The sequence below is a fragment of the Quercus robur genome, chromosome 7 (genome assembly GCF_932294415.1).
Source record: "Quercus robur chromosome 7, dhQueRobu3.1, whole genome shotgun sequence".
Taxonomy (NCBI): Eukaryota; Viridiplantae; Streptophyta; class Magnoliopsida; order Fagales; family Fagaceae; genus Quercus; species Quercus robur.
The window spans coordinates 15,340,735-15,363,940 of record NC_065540.1 but is presented as its reverse complement, the minus strand read 5'-3'; the positions used below and the strand labels follow the sequence as shown (position 1 = coordinate 15,363,940).

The window sequence follows — 23,206 nt, the reverse complement described above, 5'->3', positions numbered from 1 at the left end:
ACCTATTATTGATACTCTTGAAACTGTTGAAGGCCATTAATTCGGGCAAGGTATAGCAGTAGATAGCATGAAATATCTATTATTGATACTCCTGGGAGAGCTCATTTTCAGGTGATTTGGATTGTGTGTAATTTTTTAAAAAAATTTCTTTTTAATAGGTGCAACTAATTTTTGTCTAGCTTATTTTTTAAGCCCAATAAATCAATGAAAAAAAAAAAAAAACTCTCCCAAACTAGCATGCAACATAATCATAATCATCAAAAGAAAGCGAATGCACCCACCTCTTTTTCCAAAGCAAATGAAATGCAATCTATTTCATTAACCCTCTTACCTTCTCTTTTCAGCTTTCTTAAAAACAGACAAGAAAATGAAAATTGCGCCCTCATTAAGGTAAAAAAAGGGGGAAAAATCATTTAGCTTTTTCCTTCAGTTTTTAGCTTTTATGTACAGTTTTTCAAAACTTCATTTTTTTTTTCAAAGTACAAATATAATTTAGCACACTTTCAGCAAAAAGCTAAATAAGCTAATACCAAACACACACGTGTGACATAGACATTATCCCATGCAAAACAGAAGTATAACCTTGAATTAACATCATCAGCAGTCCAAGTGTCCCACATGAAGTACATTAAACACATCTATTTTGAAGAGACAAAACATTATTTTTACAGCAAAAAGAAGATTGGTCAGTACGTAAGTTGCCAAATGAAGGGCAGGTGGGATTGTAAGGGCATTACCATAAAATCTGCAGAATTATGAGATCATCATGATGCTATGGGAACCGAGGTCGACTGTACAAGTCCATCTTCTCAGCTTGCTTCTGTGCCTCCCTCCTCTCTTTTCTTTTGGCTTGCCTCGCATCAACATCAGCTTGGACCTTCTCCATTACTTTATCGAAACCAGGAATTGTCTCCTCCAATTTGCTGTACACTTCGTTGCTAAGGTCGGAGAAAATCTTAAACAACCTCTGTAAGAAAGAAACCATAAATGAATATATAGATGATAGAGGAATATGCACTAACTAGACACATAGTTTTATATAGAGAACCTTATGTGAAAGGATTTACTTAAATTCCAAAAAGTTCAGCAACTAACATACAAATATTACATATTGGACAGGACGTTATACAAAACATGTACCCTTTTCTCTTTTCTTCTTGTTTCTCCCTAAGAGAATATTTCGGTTATAACTTATAATTACCATTTACCATGACCTACATTATCGTACATGAATGAAAATTTTGCAAAGGGGAGAAGCCTACAAAGATACAAATCAGGTGGTCCATTAAGCAAGCAGAAATCATCAATGTAATGAACTAAAATTTTGTTTTGTTTCAAGAGTTGAACATAGCCATAGAGCTCAAGGAAGCTAAGAAAAATAATCCAAAACCTGAAGTAGGAAGCAGTATTTACCTTGACGTCCTTATTCCAATGCCTGATGTATGGTGGACCGGTTGTGTATGAACCAAGAGGTTCACGATACCACTCCCCACCATATGTAATCTGATCCATTGCTTGTTCTATGCTTAAAACCTCCCAAGGCCTTAACCCAGGGATAATTTGTTGCAATTGTTTTCTGCTCACATACACAAACAAAATATTAGTTTGACTGCCAGTTCTTGACATGCAATGACATCCCCAATGGACACATGTGATAAAGATGAAAGGGAATTAACAAAACAGTGATCCTCGGCAATGGGAAGACATCATTATCATAATAAAAAATTTTAGTTAAAAAAAAAAAAACATATTTGCAATTTTTTTCTTCTAACTTCAATCCCTAATTAATAAAGCATTAATGCCTATATCTCCAATCTGCCTATCTTTCCTTCTAACAGAAGATGATAGAATCCTTTTCTAGGACAGAATGTGAACCTTGACATATAACCTCCAGAAGTTGCTTCCTCTTTGCAACAATGCATACCATTAAATTTCTATCAATCAGATGTAAAAGAGACAAGAAAGGTAATATACCAGCTGCATAAACATACCTAACATCTTTTGGTATGTATTTGTTTGGCATGTGGTCATCCTCTTCCAAAATTGTAGTCAGTTCAGAGCCACTAGCCCAAAGAAATAGGGCATGACTAGGAATTCTAACCCCTGGCCAAACACCGTCATTAGCTTCCAGTACTGCTAAATCACGTCTCTTGCTCTCTACAGCCTCTTGTTGGAGCTGCTTATAAGTTTTCTTCTCATGCCCTTTTAGTGGAACCCATGGAGGTATCCCTTTCTGTAGTTTGTGAATAAAAGCTGTTGCAGCAGCACCGAGTCTAACTGAAGATCACCAAATAGTAAACCAAGAATCAATTAAGATCAAATAAATACAACATATGATAAATGTTAACAACATCAAGGGTTGGACCATCCAAATAACTTCTAGTAGCCTAATTAGGTGGCACAACTAAAGTAGTTACACTGGTTATGATAAACTTTTTCTCTACCTCCAAAAATGTACCCATCACAGAAAAGAAGCAGGTATCTGCATTTTTCCCTTATGACTCTTAATATAATTTTAATAACATCTCCAAGGAAATCATGGAGTAACTTGATATTAATCAGGAGAGTTTAACAAAAGGTAATTGTCCGCTATAAATTGTATTTGAAAGAATCATTACCTCTTCCTTCCATGACCATTTTCTAATTCTGGACATATAGTCTAAGCATATTTTCATCTAATCAAGATCACAAGATCATTGCCAGTATCAAACCTTGCCAGCCACCATTTCTTAACAAATTGGCAATTATAACATCATTGCCACTACCAAGTGATCAAGAAAGTAAGAAACTACTAAAAGATAACAGACATGGAAAAAGTTTTAAGTTCAACAACAAACCTTCCCAAGTGGCAATTGCACGTTCCAAGCCATAAACCATGTGAATTGGTGCCCACTCATCCATGTCGTCACCCCAAATGAAAGTGTGCTTATCAATAATCCCACCACCCCATGCCGTTTTAAGTTGTATTAACTCACACGGTCCCCGTGTCCGCCCCAAACGATCCTTGTACCACCATCCTCCACTCCTCATGATAACTTCATCAACCAACAACAACAACATAAATGAAAAACATATAGAACCAAAAGATCCAAAATAATTTTGCCATGAATCCATGATCATTCCCCTCTCTTTGATACAAAGAGAGTCCAACAATTCATTTCTTTATAAAGATTTAGTCTTCACATGGGGTACATAATGCCACATCATCTAAAATTCCATTCCACCAAATAAGGAACAGCAAGTCCAGTGCAACAAAAAATTCCACTAGTTTTGTCTACAATAAGAATGAAGCAATACAATATTTACAACATTTTTCACAACTTTTAAGTTGGCAAATTGTTATAGATTCTCATATGTATCCGCCACTACAACCACTTTATTTTCTACTAATAACAATTTGCCACCTTAGATATTATAAAAAGACTTAATGATTAAAAATGGTGTCATTAATAGCGATGTTCCATCACAACTCGTTGTGATCCGTGCATAATAAAAGTGATATCAATAAGTTACAGGTCATGTCGGCAGTTGTGAAAAATATCTTGTGTTGAATTCAATGTATGAACTACAATACTAAATAAAAAATTCAAACACTTACAATCATAGTAACGCTTCTCAAGCCTCTTATACCCAACAGCCTGAGCAACATCAATGGGCCGACCCGGTGGGTAAGGCCTTTGTCTAAAACCCCAAAGCCCAAAAAAGAACTGTCTAGCAAAATCCCAAAACTTGTCATCTGATTCCTTCTTCGTCTTAATAGCTTTCCTCACCATAGGCCTCCCATCCAAACCTATCACGTGCGGTACCGCTTGCCAAAGCTTCTTATCCTCTTTCCTATACGGCGTGTCGTTTTCCTTCAACTCCATCTCGTTTATCTTGTCGGCTATCTCTTCCGCTCGGGCTAAGAATTGGACCACCGGGCTGGCCCGGAACCGAGCCCAGAACTCCTCGTTTTCTCGGATCTCTTCCGGGGTCGGGTTTTCTTTGTGTTCGAAAATCGGGTCGGAGTTTAGGATCTTTTCGACTTCTGGGGTGTGACGGTAATCGGGGATATTTTCGCATTCCCACAAGAATTGGTCCACCATTTGGCGCATTGGGCCGGGTTCGTCCGGGTTTCGGGGTTGGGGTTTGGGTTTTTTGGATTTGAAGGGGTTTGAGATGGAAGCGAAGTTTGGAGGGGTTTGTTTGGGTGAGATTGATTGGGTGAGTGAGAGGAGGTTGATTGGAGAGATTGGGTTTTGGGGTTTGTTGAACCAGTTTTCGAAGGGGTTGTTGAAGTTGATCGATGCCATTTTCAGAGAGAGAAAGAGAGGGTTTTAGGAGAGAAATGAGAGGGTTTAGAATTGAGAGAGAGAGAGAGAGAGAGAGAAATGGAGGAGTGAAGTGAAGAGGACTGAGCTGACTGAGCTGAGCTTACTAGGGAACTCAAAGTGGATAGTATCATAGAGAGTTGTTGGGCCGTATGATGTTTGGACCGATGGAATTCAATTATCGGCCTGTGGACCCATTGGGCTAAAATCGAAAAAGAGAGTGGTTACCGGATAACACTGTCATAAATAATTTAATTAATAATTTTGAAATTATAAAAAGTAAAAAATTGCCTATTAATTACGTGCATACCTTTAATAATATTAACAAGTGTTTATATATTTTTGTTAATGTTAATAATTTTTTACGCATAACTTAAATAACAATTGGTTTTAAATATTCTTCTGAAAAAATAGTATTAAATATAAAAGGGAGTCTACACTTTATATTATCCATTTATATATTCCCAAACAGTATTGTGGGGAATCTACACGAATAGATTGTATACTTGGTCACTCGATGCTATGAAGGGTCCCACTCTGATATCTGCTATATTATTAAAAAAATTAAAGATATAGATTAAGTAAGTTCAAGGGTACAACTAGGACACAATAGGGATACCATTACTTGTGCCCACATTTTATACCAAGCTAGCTAGCTCAAGCCAAATGCCGAAGTAGCTAACAACACAAAGTTGCAAGAGCGGAGACTCGAACCTTTGAGCAAATTGGGCTTTTGAGGGTTTCTTACCGTTAAAGCACACTCGGTGGTGGGTCGCATTAAAGTTTAAACTACATAAATGTTGTGAAACCTAATATAAAATACTCCTTATGTCCTACTTTGTTTGTCCTTTATTCCATATTGAGATGTCCCAAAATATTGTCCTATTTCTAAAAATAAAAGTTATTAGTTTCCTAATGTTCCTTTTATACCCCTAAACCTCATTAAGAATAACTCTTTTTAAAAAAGGCTGATACATTTATTTATGGGTAGTTTTGTAAACTTATACATTTTTATAAGGCAAACAAGACAATAAATGATGTTCCCTTAAAATATTTGACTTTTCAAACAGGACAAACAAAGTGAGACGGAGGGAGTAATTAATTTCCACCATTGTGCACCTTTGCCATGATGGTCACTCCTTGAATTTAAGTACTTATGGGGTGTGAAGGGAACAAAAGTTGGGGTTCAAGTTTTCAGGAGGAAACTTCACACACATACATTTATGGTGTGTTTATTTGAAAGTGAAATAGGGTGGATGAAAAATTTTAGAGAGAAAATAGGTTTGTGTATTGTTTGGTTGGGAAGAGTGGAAAGAAAATTTTAATGTGAGGTCCAGACATTTTTCACCCGAGTCCACACAAAGTTTGTCTCTCCAAAATGAAGAGAAAACTGGGTGAGAGGAGTTTGATGGTGAAATGACAAAATTGCTTACGTGCAGTGCACATGGGAAAAGTCGAGTTCCATTTTTTTTTTTTTTTTTTCCTTATGGTTCCCAATGCAACTAGCCTCCTTTATTTTATTTATTTTTGGTTTCCTAGGGGTGGTGTTTTGTTTTTTTCTGTTTTTTGTTCTTCTTATGGATTCTTGGGCAACATTGCCTCCTTTTTTTTCTTTTTTTCTTTTGACTTCCTAGGCGTGGTGCTTTTTTTTCTTTTTTCTTTTTTTTTTTTAACTAGAAATGAATTTTTTTTTGGAAATGATTTTTTGTAATAAATTTGGGTGATTGTTTTTTTTTTTTGTTGCTTATCACTTTTTTGTTTTAATTGGGCATCATTTTTTAACAAGAGTATATGAGTAAATTTAAACAAATTCATTTTTTCCAATCCTTCCACTTTTTCACTCCCAACCAAACAAAAAGGAGGAAAATTGAAATATTTCTATCCTCCCACTTTTCCACCCCTCCAACCAAACACACCATTAGATTAGACTAAAGTAAAATTTCTATCTTGTATAAAAAAAAAAAAAAAAAATTCCATGAATATAAAATATTTGTGATTTCCTAATAAATAAGTTTGAAGCCTACTTTTTCATTAGTACCTTTGATTGCATTAATGTAATCGTATTAATGAGCCAATTTTCCAAAACTGTAAAGATACTCAATGTTGTCGAGTCATCCCGCATCAGTAAAGTGTGATATTGAAAAGGGGTTTATCACTTACTCCGCGACATTAACTGTTACATGTAGTTTTGGTGTTGGCGTGTGGGTGTATTCCCTTATCTCATCCCCTTCCCCCATATATGTGTGTGTGTTTCTCAAATTTAAAAAATATAAAAAAAAATAAAAACTAAATTTTTTGTATTACACAAAATTATAATAAAAAATCAGTCTAACCTATTTGGCTCCCGGTTTAACCGGTTGAAATAGCAATTTTTTTATTTTTTTCACTTTTTATTTATAGTTTTCAGTTTTTAAAGATAATTGGACTAAATTTAGGCTCAATTCATTATCAAACTAATTGAACCAACCGATCCAATTTTTAAAACCATGCCATTAGGCTAAAATATGGGGTTGCTCATTCAAATTTTTGGGGTTAGGTTTAAATTTTCTTTTTAATTAGCAGAGATAACAAAAAGACTTTACCAGTTAAGTTAAATAAAACCTACGATTAGCTTTAGATTTTTGGTTAAGTTTCTTAACACTACAATTTATAGGGTAACTCCAATATATTGTTTCTAAAATTTGAGAATTATAAAATGCATAATGTAGGGCTATAATTGAGCTGATTTTCTATTTTTTCCAATAATGTATGAGCTCAAGCTCGAATTGGCTCAATTTGATTCATTAGTCAAGTCGAGGTTGAGCTCATTATCAAGCTCTTGAGTTCAAGATTCAACATAAGTACATTATCAAGTCAATTTTAAGCATATCATCAAGCCCATTTGATTTGGATGAGTGGTTCAAACTCCCAATTAATTAAAGGCATAGTATGATATGAATTTATTTTTCAAGCCCATATAAAAGCTTATTACAAAGTTTAAAAACGGGCCCTAGGCTCGATTTTTTTTTTTTTTTTTTTATCAAACCCTATCATTTATGAATTTGTTCATGAACGATTTTTTTTTTTTTTTTACTTGGGTTCAACTCGTTTATTAAACAAACCTAAAACTAAGGTTCAAACTTGGCTTGTTTACAAATAAACCAACATGAATGAGCTTTTTATTGAGCTGGGCCCAAATTGTTTATAAATAACTTAGTTCATTTACAACCTTAGGTGCACTTATAGAGTCCATCGATCCACTCATTCAATTACATAATTTAAGAGGTGCCAAGGCTCTTCAAAATAAAGTTGTATAAACAAATTAAAACCTTAGAAAATTAGACATAAGTTAAATAAGCTAAATAAACAGCTTAATTTCACTCCAATACTCACTTGAGAAAATATTTGTATTAAAAAAAAAAAAAAAAAGTTCTTATACTCCAGGGTAAGGTAACCATGATGATTATAACTAACCATGTTCTTTAGAGCATAAACACAAGTTCTGACAAAGAAAAAGAAGCTGAAAAAGAAAAAGTCCATAACTCAATCAGAGCCTAAAGTTAATAAAGATAAGGAATTGAAGTCACACTGACGCTCACTTGCCCATATTAAAAACTACCAGTTACTCTCACACTTTATTGTAATTTCACTGCAAATAAATAGAGTATTCAGTATTCTAATCGATCCACCGTCACTTTCACAAACAGGTACACACAGTAAAGCCCATAACCAAATATAACCACACAAAATCCACACCGACTGAAGTGAGCTTCATCGTTTTTATTTTTATGTTTTTGCGGCCACAAATGGGATCTCGCCAAATACTCACCATTTTGATTCTCACAAACACATTGCTCTCTTTCATTACCCCGACTCACTGTTCTTCTTCTTCTAAGTCACAGAATGTTACTGTGTCGCTGTACTATGAAACTCTGTGTCCTTACTGTGCGAATTTCATAGTGAACTATCTGGTGAAGATCTTCCAGAACGGTCTTATCTCCATTGTCAATCTCAGGATGGTCCCATGGGGCAACGCTTGGATCAACAAATCGGACGCCTCCTTCATTTGCCAGGTCACTTCTCCAGCTTCTTCAACTTTCTTTCTTTCTTTTTCTTATTTTTTATTTCATAACAATCTTTTTCAAAACTAATGGCACGGAAAATTGTGATGGAAATATCACTTTTACGTAGATCCACCATTAATATCACAATGTATAACATCAGCTCTCTCGCTCCACCTAGAAAACCGGTGATTTTAAGCATGAGAGACAATAGTACTTAAACCAGTGGGTCATGCACGGTGCACCTACTATTCAAACTTGAGTTTCCCATTTGGGTTTTGTTTATTTACGCATTTTTTAGTAGTAGTCTGTAGTCCTATAATTAACTGGTAGAAGAACAAATTAAGATAATTGATAATTGATAATTGATAGAAGTGGGAAATGAAAGTCAACAGATTTTTTTTTCCCCTTGTGTTGAAGAGTAATGAGGATTTAGTTGTTACTTTTAGTTTTTGGTCACCTTTCATTTCCTAGTGTCAAAATCTTTTCAAGTCACTTGTAGGGGTGTGCATCAAACGGACCATCCGACAAAACCAATTCAATCCAACCTGCTTTGCGTTTCCAGTTGATTTTCATGAGTTAGTGGGTTAGGTTGGGTTGGGGTGGGTTCAAATTGATAATTGTTTCAACCCATATAACCTATAACTTAAACCCACCACATATGAAAGTTTATTTATTTTATAATTTTATGAATTAATGTTGATAAGTCTGAAAATTTACAATATAAGTTAAGCATATTATGTGGGTTGTAATAATTTATAAAAAATTAAATAATTAATAAAAGTTCAATTTATATAAGGTATGAGAGATGTAAGCCCAGCCCATTTGGTTAAGTTAGTTTCCACACATATAATAAATAGGGTTTAGTTAGGAATTTCACAACCTGACAAGTTTGAGTTTTTTTTTTTTTTTTTTTTTTTTTTGGAGCAAAAACAAGTTTGAGTTTTGAGTTGAAAATCCCTTTTAAAAATAATAATAATGAAAAATAAGACTAGGGATTGAAAAATAAGCCTATCCAACGAGTTTAATGAAAATTTTCAGTTGTCGACTAACAATAACAATGATAATAAATAATAAATACATGCACTGAGTGCATGGTGGGCCAGTCTATAAAGAGGCCTTAAGCTGTTAGGTCCGTGGGAGCCGATTTTAGTAAATACTCTGGGCCGGGCGGGATCTTTGTTGTGATTTGTCCACGCGTGCAAGAATTTCCAAGTAAGGCCCTGATGATTTAAAATATAAAATATAAAAAATGTATGTAAGCCATGAAATTAGATTTATTGTATATATTATAGAGTAATGCTACAGTTACAAATTATTTTATAATATTTTTACAAACTGCTAATATAGCTTAGCATTTACCAGATAATTTATTGGTAAATAAAAATGTGATATTAATGATGGCCTAGATTAAAACTAGTAAGAATTTGCCACATCAATAATTTGTAAAAATGTTGTAAAATAATTTGTACCTATAGCATTACTCTATATTATAACCCTTAAAGTAGAATTGTTTTAACTAATCTTCATTTTACCATATTTGCAGCATGGGTCAGATGAATGCTTGCTGAACACTATTGAAGCCTGCACTATTATTGTCTACCCTGATGTGGTAAGGCCCCCAATTTCTTTATTATAAAAAAATAAAAATAAAAACACTTGATTATATCATGGTGAGCATATCGGGCTTGTGATACTAATTTTCTTGTTTGCAAAGTGAAGGAATGGGTTAATTGATATATGCAATTGTGAGAGATTGTGTTTTCTTAATTTTTTGTAGTGAACTTTGCTTATTTGCAATTTTGACCTATGTTTAGATTAACTTTTTGCTTGTACACTTTATTATACATAAAAATTGTGAGATTTTAAAAAACTGTATATAGGGTCCATTTGGATTGAGCTTATTGTTGCTGAAACTGAAAACTGAAACTGAAAATACTGTAACAAAATAATTTTTAAATATGTAAATAGTGTCGCGGGACCTATTTTTAATGAAAAAGTTGTTAAAAATTGAAATTTATGGGTACATGAACAGTGCACAAATGCACTGTTCACGGAAGACTGAGTCAAATGTTGCGGCTGAATCAAAAAAAAAAAAAGGGCAAAATGTGAAAGGTAAAACGCGCTGCAACTTTCAGTGCTCTCCAAACGGGCACATAAGCAAATAAGTAAAAAAAAAAAACTTGTGATTATGGTTTAAAATATTATACAAAACATGTTTTTTTCTTAAGAGAGCAAAGTGGAAGAGAATGATTCGAATCTTTTTTTATTTTTTTAAAATCTATGGTGTCCACTCCTGGAATTGTTTTTTTTATCATTAGGATTCGAATATAAATTCTCCTGAAATCATAAGAAAATTAGATAATATTATTGAATTATAAGACTCGTGTCATCGTGTCATGAAAGCATGTTGCTGACCTGAAAATATTGTACAATTTGAGTCTGATTCAGGTCCGGCATTTTAGATTTATCCACTGTGTTGAGCGTCTCACCTTGGAAGGCAAGCATACGGAGTGGATCAATTGCTTTCAAAAGTCAGGATTGGGTACTGTACCCATCGATTGCTACAGTAGTGGTTATGGAAATGTGGTTAGTTTCACTTGCTAGTTCTTTGATTGGTCCAGTACCATGTACACTCTTCTTTATTACTTTTGGTTACTTTATTGTTCAAATTCATGAACTTTCTTCATTAGTTAAATTCCATATTCATATTTGATACACAGATTGAACAAAAATATGCCAAGGAAACAGCTCAGCTCAATCCACCACATAGATTTGTACCATGGGTGGTTGTGAATAATCAACCAATCCAAGAGGTTGGTCCCTTTTTCCTTTTTGATGAATATTCAATCACACAAAAAATGATCTCATCATGCAACATTCTTTTTATGAGAGGTGATGTTGCATGTAACCGTTACATAAGATACCAAACCCTTTGGTCCGACATTAGTCTTTAGGCTTTTCCTTCATTTATTTTCTTAACAAAATCTTTCTTGATGTAGGACTACGGAAATTTTGTGGCCTATATTTGTAAGGCTTACAAAGGTCCTAAACCTGAGGCCTGTAGATCACTTTCACCTATGGTTGACTCAATTGAGAAATCAAATTCTATCCAGCCAGTATGCTATGTGGATGAAGAAAGAACTTGACATCATTAACAACGGCAAATAAGATCCCAAGTTTGGTGAAAGATTCTCTGACAAACCATGGATGAAGGAGGAGCTTTCAGTGTGACTCTGAGACACGATTTATATAATTCTTCATCAATACAAAACTTTACAGCATCATGGTGTATTTCACTAATGTTAATATGATGGTAATTTATTGGCTGATTGGCATGCTATGTAAAACAAGTAACCTGGTTGTAGTACTCTCTTTTTTTCCCTTCTTGATTTAGGTTATTTATGTGTCCTAACATGTATTTTTGTTTATAACTTTGGTTTCTAGAAAACAGCCTAAAGTTATCAAGAGCCTTGTAGCTCATTAGCATTGCTTGGTACTTGGTTATCCCATAGCGTAGAACTTGGCTTTAAAGATTTCCTCTCCTTGTGAGCATTTTAAAAATATAGAAATAAATAAATAAAAAAGCCTAAAGTTTGAATACCAACATAGGACTATTGATGATTAAGCTTTTTGAAGACTGATTCATGACTCTCCAAATTGATATTTAGCAAAGTTGTTTCAAATTGGCATGATCCCTGCATAAAGAATGAGACAAAAAGATGAAGAATGATAAAAAAAGACCTATCTTTTGTCAGCTGTCAGTTGTCATCTTTAGTAAAGGGGCAATGACTGTAAAGGATTAGGTGATGAATTTTTATGCATGTGACTACTAATGAGTGGTCTGCAAGAATCTCGGTCTAAAGACTCATATAAGGTTGAAAACCTTACTTGGCACAGCCTAGAACATAAGTCACACTTGGTTGGAGGCAATTACCAACCCAATTGCAATCAGAAGGATTTGATCTGGCCTCTCTCTTAACTTTTATTATGTGTAATTTGAGAAGGAAATTTTAAATTTTTTTTTAAATATACTAAGATTTTGAGCTATGGTGTCCACTTTATGGTAATTATTCTTTATCATCAAATCAGGATACTAATAGGTTTTTATTTGGTATGTGGGATTCAATCTTAATACTTTATTTGATGACAAGATACTTTACCAATTGGGCTAATTGAAACCCACTATAAAGTTTTATTTTATTTTATTTTTTTACTATTATCTAATAGATAAGAGGCATGGAATATTAATTTCCTCTTGAATTTTCTATGGTATATACCATGACTCTTAGTATGATTATGTCCATTGAACATAAATGCAGAGAATGTTTCATTCATTATGAGGAAAATGAAAAGTTGTGGCATTGATGAATTCTTTGTAATGTTTGTCATCACACATCTTAATTCAGTAAAAATAATATCAAGTTTAGCTAAAAAAAAAAAAAAAAAAAAGGTTTGAACTATCTTCCAAAAAGGTATAACATTAATAGAAAATTTTGATCTAACGTGTCACTCCTGTAAGTTTTGTCTGCAAGGAATTAAAGTCCATACCTAAGCCTGCAAATCTTTTCTTTTTGTTGAAGCATTTAAAAGAAGCACTCACCATCAATCCTTCTGTCATATATGTACATAGGAATAGAAGTTTCCTCAACTCACACTCCTCTTAATTCTTATGTTGGACCACATTGAACGAGTTCACATGAATGGTAATAGATTGTCACTCTAGAATGGCTGCAAAATTCAGTATGACCAAAGTAGTTCATGGCTGAGATCATTTCACATGTGGTGTTGAAACTACAAACTGGACTTAACATTTTAAAGAGACCAATTAATAAGATTTACAAGCTGTACATGTAGAATGTATAGGATAAGTATCATTTAAGGATGTAAACGATAAGGATCATTAAACGCAGAGCTGACTTGAGCTGGAGAATTATAGTGGAAAGGGACAAATCTGCAAAATGAATAGTGTAATTGTTAAAGAAACTGACCAAAAATCAAATTGTTAAGCTATTGCAGTCAGTTTCTGCTGGCCTTTTAGTCGTTGAATATGAAAATAAAGTCATTGATGTCATATTACGCATTCAAAAGCAACAACTTGCGCAAATTATATATACCCACACGTACCCTTCTAGAGACGATATTACTATGGTCTCAAAACAAAATGGCTTCTACCAAATTAATTTTCACGTTTGTAATAGCTTTCTTGTTGTCCTTGTTCATATCCCCTTCTCATTCCTTTTGGTCTTATCCTCCAAATGATGATGGTCTCAAGGTCTCTGCCATTGATTCTCCAAAGGTTAATCTGTCTCTCTATTATGATACTTTGTGTCAAAATTGCTCTACTTTCATCGTGACAAATCTCACAGAAGTCTTCAACAATGATCTCATCACTATCATCAATCTCAGACTAGTCCCTTGGGCCAATGCTTACATTAATAAAACTAACAATGCCATTGTTTGTCAGGTAACATTTTCATCTCCATCTGGTTTTTTGTTATTTTTACAAGCATTTTTGTGATACGTGCAGGGCCATTTTACCACAATGTAGTCATATTTGATTCCATGAACCTAGTAGATTTGACTTGGCATTAGTTGGAGGTTGGAGGTTCAAAATTTTGACTTCCATTTGGTTCTGAAAAGTCTGTAAGAATAAAATTTATAAAAATAGAGACTTGAACCTTTACATGTTATAGTGTTATAATCAGTTGAATGGATTCTCAGCAAATCAAACTGAGAAAACTGGTTCATGAAGCTCCAATCTGAAGTCTCTTACACAAAGTTCCATACTTTATTCATTAGCAATATATGGGCCCTCCTTTTTTTTTTGTTAATTAACCTTTGGAATGTAATTCATTTCTGCTTATGACAAAATTTTGGAATCATATAATTCCAGCCAGGCAGATGCCACCATGCCCCACATAGTGATTGTGGCATGGCGCCTCTATCAATCAAAAATTTCCATTTTACATGGACTAAATCTTGTTCAATTTTTCAACATGATTGTTGTTCGTCTGTCTCGACTTTTAACAAAAAAAATTGCAGCATGGACCTGATGAATGCTTACTAAATACTTTGGAAGCTTGTGCTATCAACGTGTGGCCCAATGTGGTAAGACTGCTTTTTACCCCTAATTACACATAAGTAAATCCTAGTACAACCTTTTGATGAATTGAAAAGACAAATTTTCAAGTGAAACCTAATGTTCATATTAGTACCAATGTGGAGTACAGTTACAAAGTGTCTGTAGAGCATGTAACCAAATTTAAAGATGGTAAATATTGTTTTGCAGAACAAACATTATGCTGTGATTTACTGCTTTCAGTTTCTGGCCATTGAGAGAAAACACAAAGACTGGAAAAGTTGTTTTGACACGCTGGGGTTGAATAAGACATCCGTTTTGGACTGCTATATCAGTGGCAATGGAACAAAGGTAAATTTCATCTCTTTCATTCCTTATGGTTGTTTTTATTATCTATGCTTCTAAATGCTGATTTTACTTATTTGTCAGCATTATTACTATGACCACTACTTGAATTGTATTTATTAGCTTTAGAATAAGAAATCAATGATATGACCCACAGAGTTATTCTCTAAATAGTGAAAGGACCCCCGTGATTCACTTCAATTGTCTCTTTATTAGACTCCAAAAACATGTAAATCGCTGTTCATCTTTAAAGTGCTCTTCTTCTTTTCTTTTCTTTTTTCTTGGCTTCTGGTGCTTGTAACTTGATTTTTGGATATTTGTAAATTTTATCTTTCATTATTGAATAAATATACATTAGGCCATGAGATATACTGCTTTCCAATGCAGCTTCTACAAAAGTATGCTGATGAAACTGGCCATTTAAGTCCACCTCATAGATTTGTGCCATGGGTGGTTGTCAATAATCAACCACTCCAAGAGGTAGTCCTATCTAAATTTGTTAGCATTCCCCATCTCTTTCTCTCCCTCATTGATTTATGGCTGTTCTTAATGCAGGACTATAAAAATTTTGCTACCTATGTCTGCAAGGCATTCAAAGGCAGTGGAGCACCTCAGGCCTGCAAATCACTTGTACATAAGAAGATCAACTAGTTAGATTAGAGGGCATATCCTATTAATTAACTTTGCCTTAAATGTAAAATAAGAATAGCAGTTGTTCTTAACAGTTTCTAAAGGCAACAAAAAATATCATGTGTAAACCTTTGTGATGGACGCTTCAAAATGATTTCCAATATTAATATGCAAGAAAAATCCAGAGGCTGACCAAGAGGAATAACCTAATCATCAAATTATAATTTACTCATATTTCATTTTGATCAGAATAGTTTACTAAGTTCAAATGTTATAATTGACTAGTGACTATACTTCATCAAGAAGAAGTTAGTTGTTTGAGTATCCATCTCTTTTAGTTCTGTGCCACTCCCTCCCTCATCTAACATAGCCACTTAACATAATTCCAATTGAACCTGTTAGTTCCTGTCACACTTTTCTTTTCTTTTACTACACCCACAGTTGTGCCAGACACTTACCTTTCAAGAAAGATGTTAGCTATAAAGTTACAATAGTAATTCCATGGCTAAAGATAAACCTGCTTACTAAAAGATTAAAACTTGATCCCGGAAGTGGTGGCATAAGGGCAAGATTAAGGTAGTAAATTAAAATAACATTGTCATCAAATGGACTTTCACCAAAAAAAAAAGTTTCTGCAAATGGAATTCACAAAAATAAACAAAAGCTATGTCCTCAAATTTTGGTGAAAAAAATAAATACGAAATAAAAGGAAAAAATATGTAAATTACTTTATAGCATCCTTTTTTTGAGGACTTTAAGAGCATGAAATTTTAGCTTTATAAATTTGATCTTACCGTTAAGACTTTATAATTTAATAATTTATAGAGGCAATTTCTTCTACTCTATGAGAGAGAGAGAGAGAGAGAGAGAGAGAGAGGACAAAATGGATTGAAGTGGACCAAACTAGGTTGAATGGACCAAAGTGAACCAAACGGACAGAATTGGATCAAAATTGACTGAAGTGGACTGAAGTCACTGAATGGACTGAAATGGACCGGAATTGACTGAAATGCTACACTATCGTGACTTAACAGAAGCGCACCCTATCAATTGAAATTGCAGAGAGATAATATTTCATGAGAAACAATAGGCGGTCTAAAGCATAACATTCCGGAATAGAATTGCATTAGTGCATTAGTTGTTTGGTAAACTGATTTGGTTAGTGCATTAGTTGTCTGGCAACCTCATAATTAATGAAGGGGTTAATTCATTTTTGACGTGCATTTGCACCCTTTGCTTTAATTAAGGTAGTAGAAGTAGATGGATCATGGACAACTATTCAAATATATGCTACATTATTACCGAGCCCCAACCATAAACTCAAAAATTACCAACTAAAACAATAAATAGAGAGCATCACTATTAGTCATCACTCACAACCACATATTATAATTTTATAAATTTTTTTTATGGATATAATTTTATAACTTGATTAGCTCAATTAAATTGTGAAAAAGTGGTAGGCACTTTCATAATTAAGAGGAATTATAACATAAGTGGGTACTTCAAGCTGCTATATATATGTCCATGACACATGAGAGCTAGGCATAAATGTGCTAGGCTCTCCAAAATGGCTCATCTTAAAATTTTCTCCTTCATTGTTCTAACTTCTCTGCTGTTCATGTCAATTCCTCCATTCTGTTGTGCTGACGCTATCATAGCAACAGAGATCGAGCTCCACTGCAACCTTCAAATGCTAAGTTGTCTCTAAGCAAAACTCCAAAACTCAATCTGACTTTGTACTATGATTCACTGTGTCCATCTAGCAGGGATTTCATCATAAGGGATCTAGTGAAAGTATTTATGGAGGACCTAATCAGCATTGTCAACCTCCGGCTTGTCCAATGGGGCAATGCTCTTATTGTAGAACCCAACGAGAACATAATTTGCCAGGTCACATTTTGATCTTCGTTTTCATTCATTCATTTTTTTTTTTTTCCCTCATGCATTTAATAATGTACTTAAGATTAATGATTAGGACACTTTCTCAAGCATTTAAGCCTATGTGTTTTTGGTATTAATGTTTTGCAGCATGGCCCAGATGATACAACCTGAATGCTATAGAGGCCTGTGCCATTAACATCTGGCCAGATGTGGGAAAACCTGCTCTCTTCCAGTCTTCCTCAAATCTCTTAAAAATACATCATACAATCTATAGTTGCACTGTTATCAAGTTTTAGTTAATAAATTGCTAGCATAACATGTACAACTAGCCTAAACTGTTGCAAATAATATGAACTACTAAGATACAATGAATTGTAACTCTAATGCAGAAGCAACATTTCAAATTTCATCTAGTGTGTTGAGAGTCAAGCCTCTGAAGGAAGGCAAATAGGGGAAAACACATGGAAATCTTGTTGTCAAAAACTGAGTGAGTCCAAGGCCTGTTTCAGATTGCTACAATAGTGGCCTTGGGAGAGAGGTAAAGTATCATCAGGTTATCAGATTATGTTATGGTTTTTTGAATTAGATTCATTAGTGAGAAACCTCTAATCTATTTGTGTAATGAATCGATATGCAGATTTTACTACGTCATACTGATGAAACAAATCATCTTAATCCGCCTCATACATTTGTATCATGGTTGATCTTGGATAACCAACCACTGTACAAGGTTAGCTTTTAATCTCTCTCTGTCACACATGCGTGCACATTCATGCTAATTCTTTACTTCTGGATGCAGGACTTCAAAAACTTTGTCACCTATGTTTGCAAGGCTTACAAAGGCCACCTTCAAATAAAGGCTTGCAAATCACTTCCAAAAGAGATCAACTTAGATGAGAATGCCAATTCAATCCAACCGCTGTGTAATGCTAGTGAAGCAAAGAAAATGCATGGGTCACCAACAGCTTCATGGATGCGACATATGAAGATGGAACCTCCGGTCTATTTCAGATATCGTTCTACATCACCTTCTGCTCTGTCAATCATGGCTGGTCTACTACTATTATAATAATACCTTGCCAGCTTGTTTATGGTGTTTAGATGGATATATAGCAAGCTTATGAGAAGAGGGAACTACTGTTTGTATGTCATAGTGGATATACTTATGGCTCAACTAGAAATTTATGTGGGTTATATGTAACTTTGATAAGCCTTTAGAATCTCCCCGCACTAATTGATAGTTATAATATAATCTTCAGTTACAGAACTCACTAAATTGAAACTATAAATCTAGGAACAATTTTTCACATGACCTATTATAATTGATGCACAATAAATTGATATCAAATATATATCTATGTGAAAATGATATTGCTCTAGTCACAACTTACTACCTTAAAAATTGTAAGAAAGTTGTCACCCTAACATTACTCAAATTTAAATTACATGCCTGACTCCAAATGAGGGGAACACTAATTAATAAATTAAAAGACATACCCTACAAACCAAAGACATCAAACAATAAATGTTTTTTACAAACATTTCATCAAGCCATTTATATCTTTGCTATCTCGCTATGTCATTTGAACACCTTGCTCAGAGAATTCTAGCAAGTTTGCAACAAATCTTGTCAGTCATAGCATATTGAACACATTATTGTCGTAATAAGATCCTTTAAAATTCTTAGGATGACTCCACCATAGAGTTCTTAAAATCCTATCCATTAGTTTGGAAATAAATGTATTAGATGTTATCATGTCTTCAACATTTAAGAAAACATCAACCATCACCATTTTAGTTTCTATTTAAATTATTGATGATGTGACAAAATCCAATCCTATGTTTTCAAGATAAATGGATAAAATTTTAAGAACTCCATAGTAGAGTTGCCCTAATAGTAATAACTCTAGAGAATACTAATTCATTCTCATCCAATCACAATACAATAGAGATGCCAGCAATGTTTATCATGGGATTGTAATGATGTAACTAGACAATGCTTGTTGTTGTGGAAATTATAAGTGACAACCTTAACACCAAAGAATTGTGTATCATAAGTATGGCTAATCTCACTTTATTTTATTCTTAATCAAAATTGTCTGTAGCGCTTAAAACTAGAATGATACATTTCCACAAAACATGACCACGTTTCTTCAACAAAATACAAGTGGAAACTGAAACTAAAATTCCTCCTGCAGGCACCAGAACCATTCTAGAATAAACACTGGAAAATATGGCTCTACAATAACTTATTACAAACACAAACCTAACTAAAGATTAAAGATTTGAAATTTGCAAAATGCAGTCCCTAAAAATACCAGACAAAAAGTTCTAAAGGTAGTTAGCACACTATATTACACATACTGTCTGAAAGGAAGAATGTCCCATATTTATCACGAACTTATCATTTTCCAAATGCCATTACATGCATCAACAGGATCTATCTTTGTCAGGTCAAATTCAAACCTCTCAACCACCTTTTTCTCCCTATCCACAATATCTGCAATTAATAAGGTTTAAGGAGAACACAGTTGTTACAATATTAGGCAGCCTTGAATCTGAAAATAGGCCATGCAAAAGAAAGTCTATCAAATGAAAAAATAATGCCAAACCACAATAGAAGGATACGGCCTGAAATTTTAGACTGATCATCTAAGTTTGGAATAATGTTTGTGACAGAAGCATACAATGAAAGCATCCTCCTGCAAGACAACACAAAAATGTTACATTTTTTGGATTTATGGAACTCAACTGTTAGTCTCTTATTCGCACAGAGAGAGAGAGAGAGAGATCATCAAATAATGCAACAAAAGATTCAGGACAGTATTTTTCATGGGCAATGTGATACAACCCTCAAGTTTGTTTTATAAGAATAATAGCTTGTTGAGTGCTGCAAAAGATCGCAATATTCCTCAACCTGAAAACTTCTAAGGGCATGCCAGTGGTACTAAGTAACACCAGGCCAGCTGTCTTCTAGCATTGTCAAATACTAGAGAACATCTAGGCTGTGCTACATCTTTCATATGAGTTAATTTGAGCAATATTTTGTGAATCTGAAACATCTCCTAGTGGGATAAACTTAGCCTGTCAAGACTCACACAAAAAAAGTTCCTAAAAAGATATTTAAATGAAAAGTGTGCCTTGGAAATTTTCTTTTCTTTTCTTTTTTTTTTCTTTTTTTTTCATGTGAATTGGGTTTTGAAAAAGCCTTTTCTATTCCATCGCAATTGCTCTTTTGCTTGCATTGATCATTCAAGCACCAAAATGTTTTCTAAATATGAACAGATGTCATATCTAAAAATAAACATAAAAAGACAGAACAAAACCATTGGCTTAAACATGAAGATTCATGAAACTAACACAAACATAACTAGTACAGGCTTATAATTATGACTAGAAGTTATCACTTTCTTTCTAAAAGACAATAAAATCCAACTGCACAAAAACCCAATAGCCAACTCCTGTGTGGTCTTGTTGTAAGAGCATGGACTGCCTTGAACCAAATCTATAAAATGCTGGACAAAACTATTATAACATATTTGAAAAATAAAGTTCATGAACCTAAATTATGGCGTACAATAAAAAATTCATAAAGACAAGAATATCCCACAAACTTAATTCACTTTATAAGGTTTTTATATTTGTCAAGCTTACAGTAGTTAAATCAGCCTCGCCGACTTGTTATGTTAGTGTGTTTGGATGAGTTTATCTGTTTATTTTGTTCCGTTTGCAAAAGCACAGTTGTGCATTGAAAAAGGCAATGCTTTAAAAGGCTATGCAGTTTGTTTTAAGAGTGAAAACAAGCTCATCCAAACAAATGCTTACACATAAAGATGTGACGGCAATTGTTAGCGATTCAAAAGGCCATAGCAATGGTGGACTACAGAACTTGACACTGATAAATGAACACAATTTCTTTCTCAAGACATTAATGTTAGATACTTAAACAAATAAGCACTCAAGAATTACTTATTTTAATTTTAATTTTAATTTTTGCTAGATTCTCACTGTTACTCTTACCATTCTGAGTAAGAATACATACATGTATGAAATTCTCATGATGCCATAAACTAAGAAACATATACTTACTCTGCCCTCATCTCATCCTGCTCAAGTTTCTTCAGAGCTTGCCTTCGTTCTTGAAGGGGAATACTTTGGAGTTCCAGATCATTAATCTCATTGTTTATCCTTGTGTTGTATGGAAAACAAAGACTTGACAATCAACACCATCAAAATAAAACCAATTATCTGAAAAAACTCACAGTTAAAATTGACAATATACTTATCTAAGCTCATCCATAAGCAAATGTTCTTTCTCCATTTCCACTTCCAATTCTTTCTGAAGGAGGTCAATTTCTGCATCTGCAGCAACCTCAGATTTTGCCTCCTCTGTCTTCTTATTACATACATCTATCTTTTTCTGATAATCTGCTTCATATAAGAAAAGGTAAACTGTATGATATAGCAACAACAGGATCCAGATTCGAATGAACAAGACTTGTATACAAGCAATTGAGATCCATCCTGTTAGCTAGAGTGAAAACCTATACCTCAGCGCATGATGTTGACTAGCATGGAAACAAAACAATTGTCAAAATGCTTATTGCTTGAAAGCCCATCATATTTTCAACTTATTCATCTTAAAAATAATTTTTAAAGCAAACTAAACTACACACTAACATCTTATACTCAACTACATCTTTACAAAACCCCCGGATCAAAGTTAAAAATATACATGCCCAAGTTGAACCATTCATTACAATTTCCAATTATGTCAAGTCAGAACAAAGGGTATCTTTATCTATATTCTCAAATCCCAATTAATATACTCAAAACAACACCCCCACTCTTAACAATCAAAAATATTTACAAGCTCTAGAGGTTAGGATGAAAACTTTTAAGAGAAAAGATATAGAACATAGTGGAGGGTGTCCCAACAGGTGTGTGTGTGACTCACCGATCGAGAAAAGATAATGAGAAACATATATAATAGAAGATCTTCAATAAAATAAGAAAAGAGTAGCTTAACTAGCAATTGTAGTGTACTAGGCAAGCCCAAATTCCTTCCATTTTTTTGGGCGATAATTCGATATTTACAATTTTTTTTTTTGGGGGGGGGGGGGGGGGAACCATTGACGTCTCCATTGAAATCGCTAAGAGGTGTCAATTAAGCTATAACGCTCTTAGGCCTTGACTAACATTACTTTCATGTGGACCCATTAACACTGCTTTCATTAGCACCAATCCCTTCATGACACCTCAGCATTTATGAAAATTATTGTTTAACCTATACTTATTATCGATTTCTAAAATATAATCACAAAGGAAAAACAGAATACAAAACGACATTTTTCATTTAAAAAAATAATAAAATGAAAATTGAAGAACCGGACCTTGGAGTGAGCTCTGGAGCTGATTGAAATCAGAGTCACAAGAAGAGCGAAGGGACTTGGAATGTTCTAGACACTGCGTGAAGCTGTTGATGTCTCTCTTGTCCTTCAGAACTCGAACGAGGTCGTCACTGAACGCTATCAGCTGCTCCACGTCCACGTTTTTTGAAGAATCACCCATTTTTCCTAAGAATGTGATTGCCTAGGGTTTCAGATTTTTCTTTTTCCGAGTTGTAATTGAATTTCAAAGAAAAAAGAGAGGTAAAGGTTATTGGGTTTTTGTTCGAGTAAAGTGAGAAAAAATGGGTTTGCTTTTTTTTCGGATTTGGATTTCGGGGCGGAAATTGAAATCGTTTTTTTGCGGGAAAGCGAGGAAATGGGAGGGAAGGAATTTTTTTTTTTTTTTGAGTGGAAAATGATTTGAATGAAAAAAATAAAATGGAATATTAATTGCGAACGAAAATGATGATAAGTATGATTTAAAATGAAGCCGTTTTGGTTTGGTTTAAGGTTAGATTATTTAAG

The 23,206-nt window shown here is 34.0% G+C and overlaps 4 protein-coding genes and 1 long non-coding RNA gene across 5 annotated transcripts; 3 read left to right on the top strand and 2 right to left on the bottom strand.

Annotated features, from left to right (window-relative positions):
• Window positions 1–563: 563 nt before the first annotated feature.
• On the bottom strand, window positions 564–4,418 carry LOC126692459 (protein TIC 56, chloroplastic). Its single transcript, XM_050388069.1, has 5 exons — window positions 3,599–4,418; window positions 2,838–3,035; window positions 1,992–2,277; window positions 1,414–1,576; window positions 564–967 (listed from the first exon to the last, which is right to left on the bottom strand). Exons 1-5 carry the CDS (start codon window positions 4,290–4,292, stop codon window positions 773–775), a joined length of 1,536 nt encoding a protein of 511 aa, XP_050244026.1. The 5' UTR covers window positions 4,293–4,418; the 3' UTR covers window positions 564–772.
• Window positions 4,419–7,966: 3,548 nt separating this feature from the next.
• On the top strand, window positions 7,967–11,849 carry LOC126692458 (gamma-interferon-responsive lysosomal thiol protein-like). Its single transcript, XM_050388068.1, has 5 exons — window positions 7,967–8,362; window positions 9,897–9,962; window positions 10,802–10,939; window positions 11,074–11,166; window positions 11,353–11,849. The coding sequence occupies exons 1-5, from the start codon at window positions 8,078–8,080 to the stop codon at window positions 11,497–11,499; spliced, it is 729 nt and encodes a 242-aa protein (XP_050244025.1). The 5' UTR covers window positions 7,967–8,077; the 3' UTR covers window positions 11,500–11,849.
• A 1,611-nt stretch (window positions 11,850–13,460) lies between these two features.
• Window positions 13,461–15,650, top strand: LOC126692456 (gamma-interferon-responsive lysosomal thiol protein-like). The gene is made up of 5 exons (XM_050388067.1): window positions 13,461–13,817; window positions 14,396–14,461; window positions 14,676–14,783; window positions 15,165–15,257; window positions 15,333–15,650. Exons 1-5 carry the CDS (start codon window positions 13,515–13,517, stop codon window positions 15,426–15,428), a joined length of 666 nt encoding a protein of 221 aa, XP_050244024.1. The 5' UTR covers window positions 13,461–13,514; the 3' UTR covers window positions 15,429–15,650.
• A 1,328-nt stretch (window positions 15,651–16,978) lies between these two features.
• On the top strand, window positions 16,979–18,498 carry LOC126692457 (uncharacterized). Its single transcript, XR_007645030.1, has 4 exons — window positions 16,979–17,300; window positions 17,439–17,829; window positions 17,929–18,021; window positions 18,091–18,498. It is a non-coding gene; the product is annotated as an uncharacterized LOC126692457 (long non-coding RNA).
• Window positions 18,499–19,335: 837 nt separating this feature from the next.
• Window positions 19,336–23,118, bottom strand: LOC126692455 (kinetochore protein SPC24 homolog). The gene is made up of 5 exons (XM_050388065.1): window positions 22,685–23,118; window positions 21,578–21,719; window positions 21,381–21,482; window positions 19,920–19,993; window positions 19,336–19,791 (listed from the first exon to the last, which is right to left on the bottom strand). The coding sequence occupies exons 1-5, from the start codon at window positions 22,860–22,862 to the stop codon at window positions 19,685–19,687; spliced, it is 603 nt and encodes a 200-aa protein (XP_050244022.1). The 5' UTR covers window positions 22,863–23,118; the 3' UTR covers window positions 19,336–19,684.
• Between the last annotated feature and the right edge of the window lie 88 nt (window positions 23,119–23,206).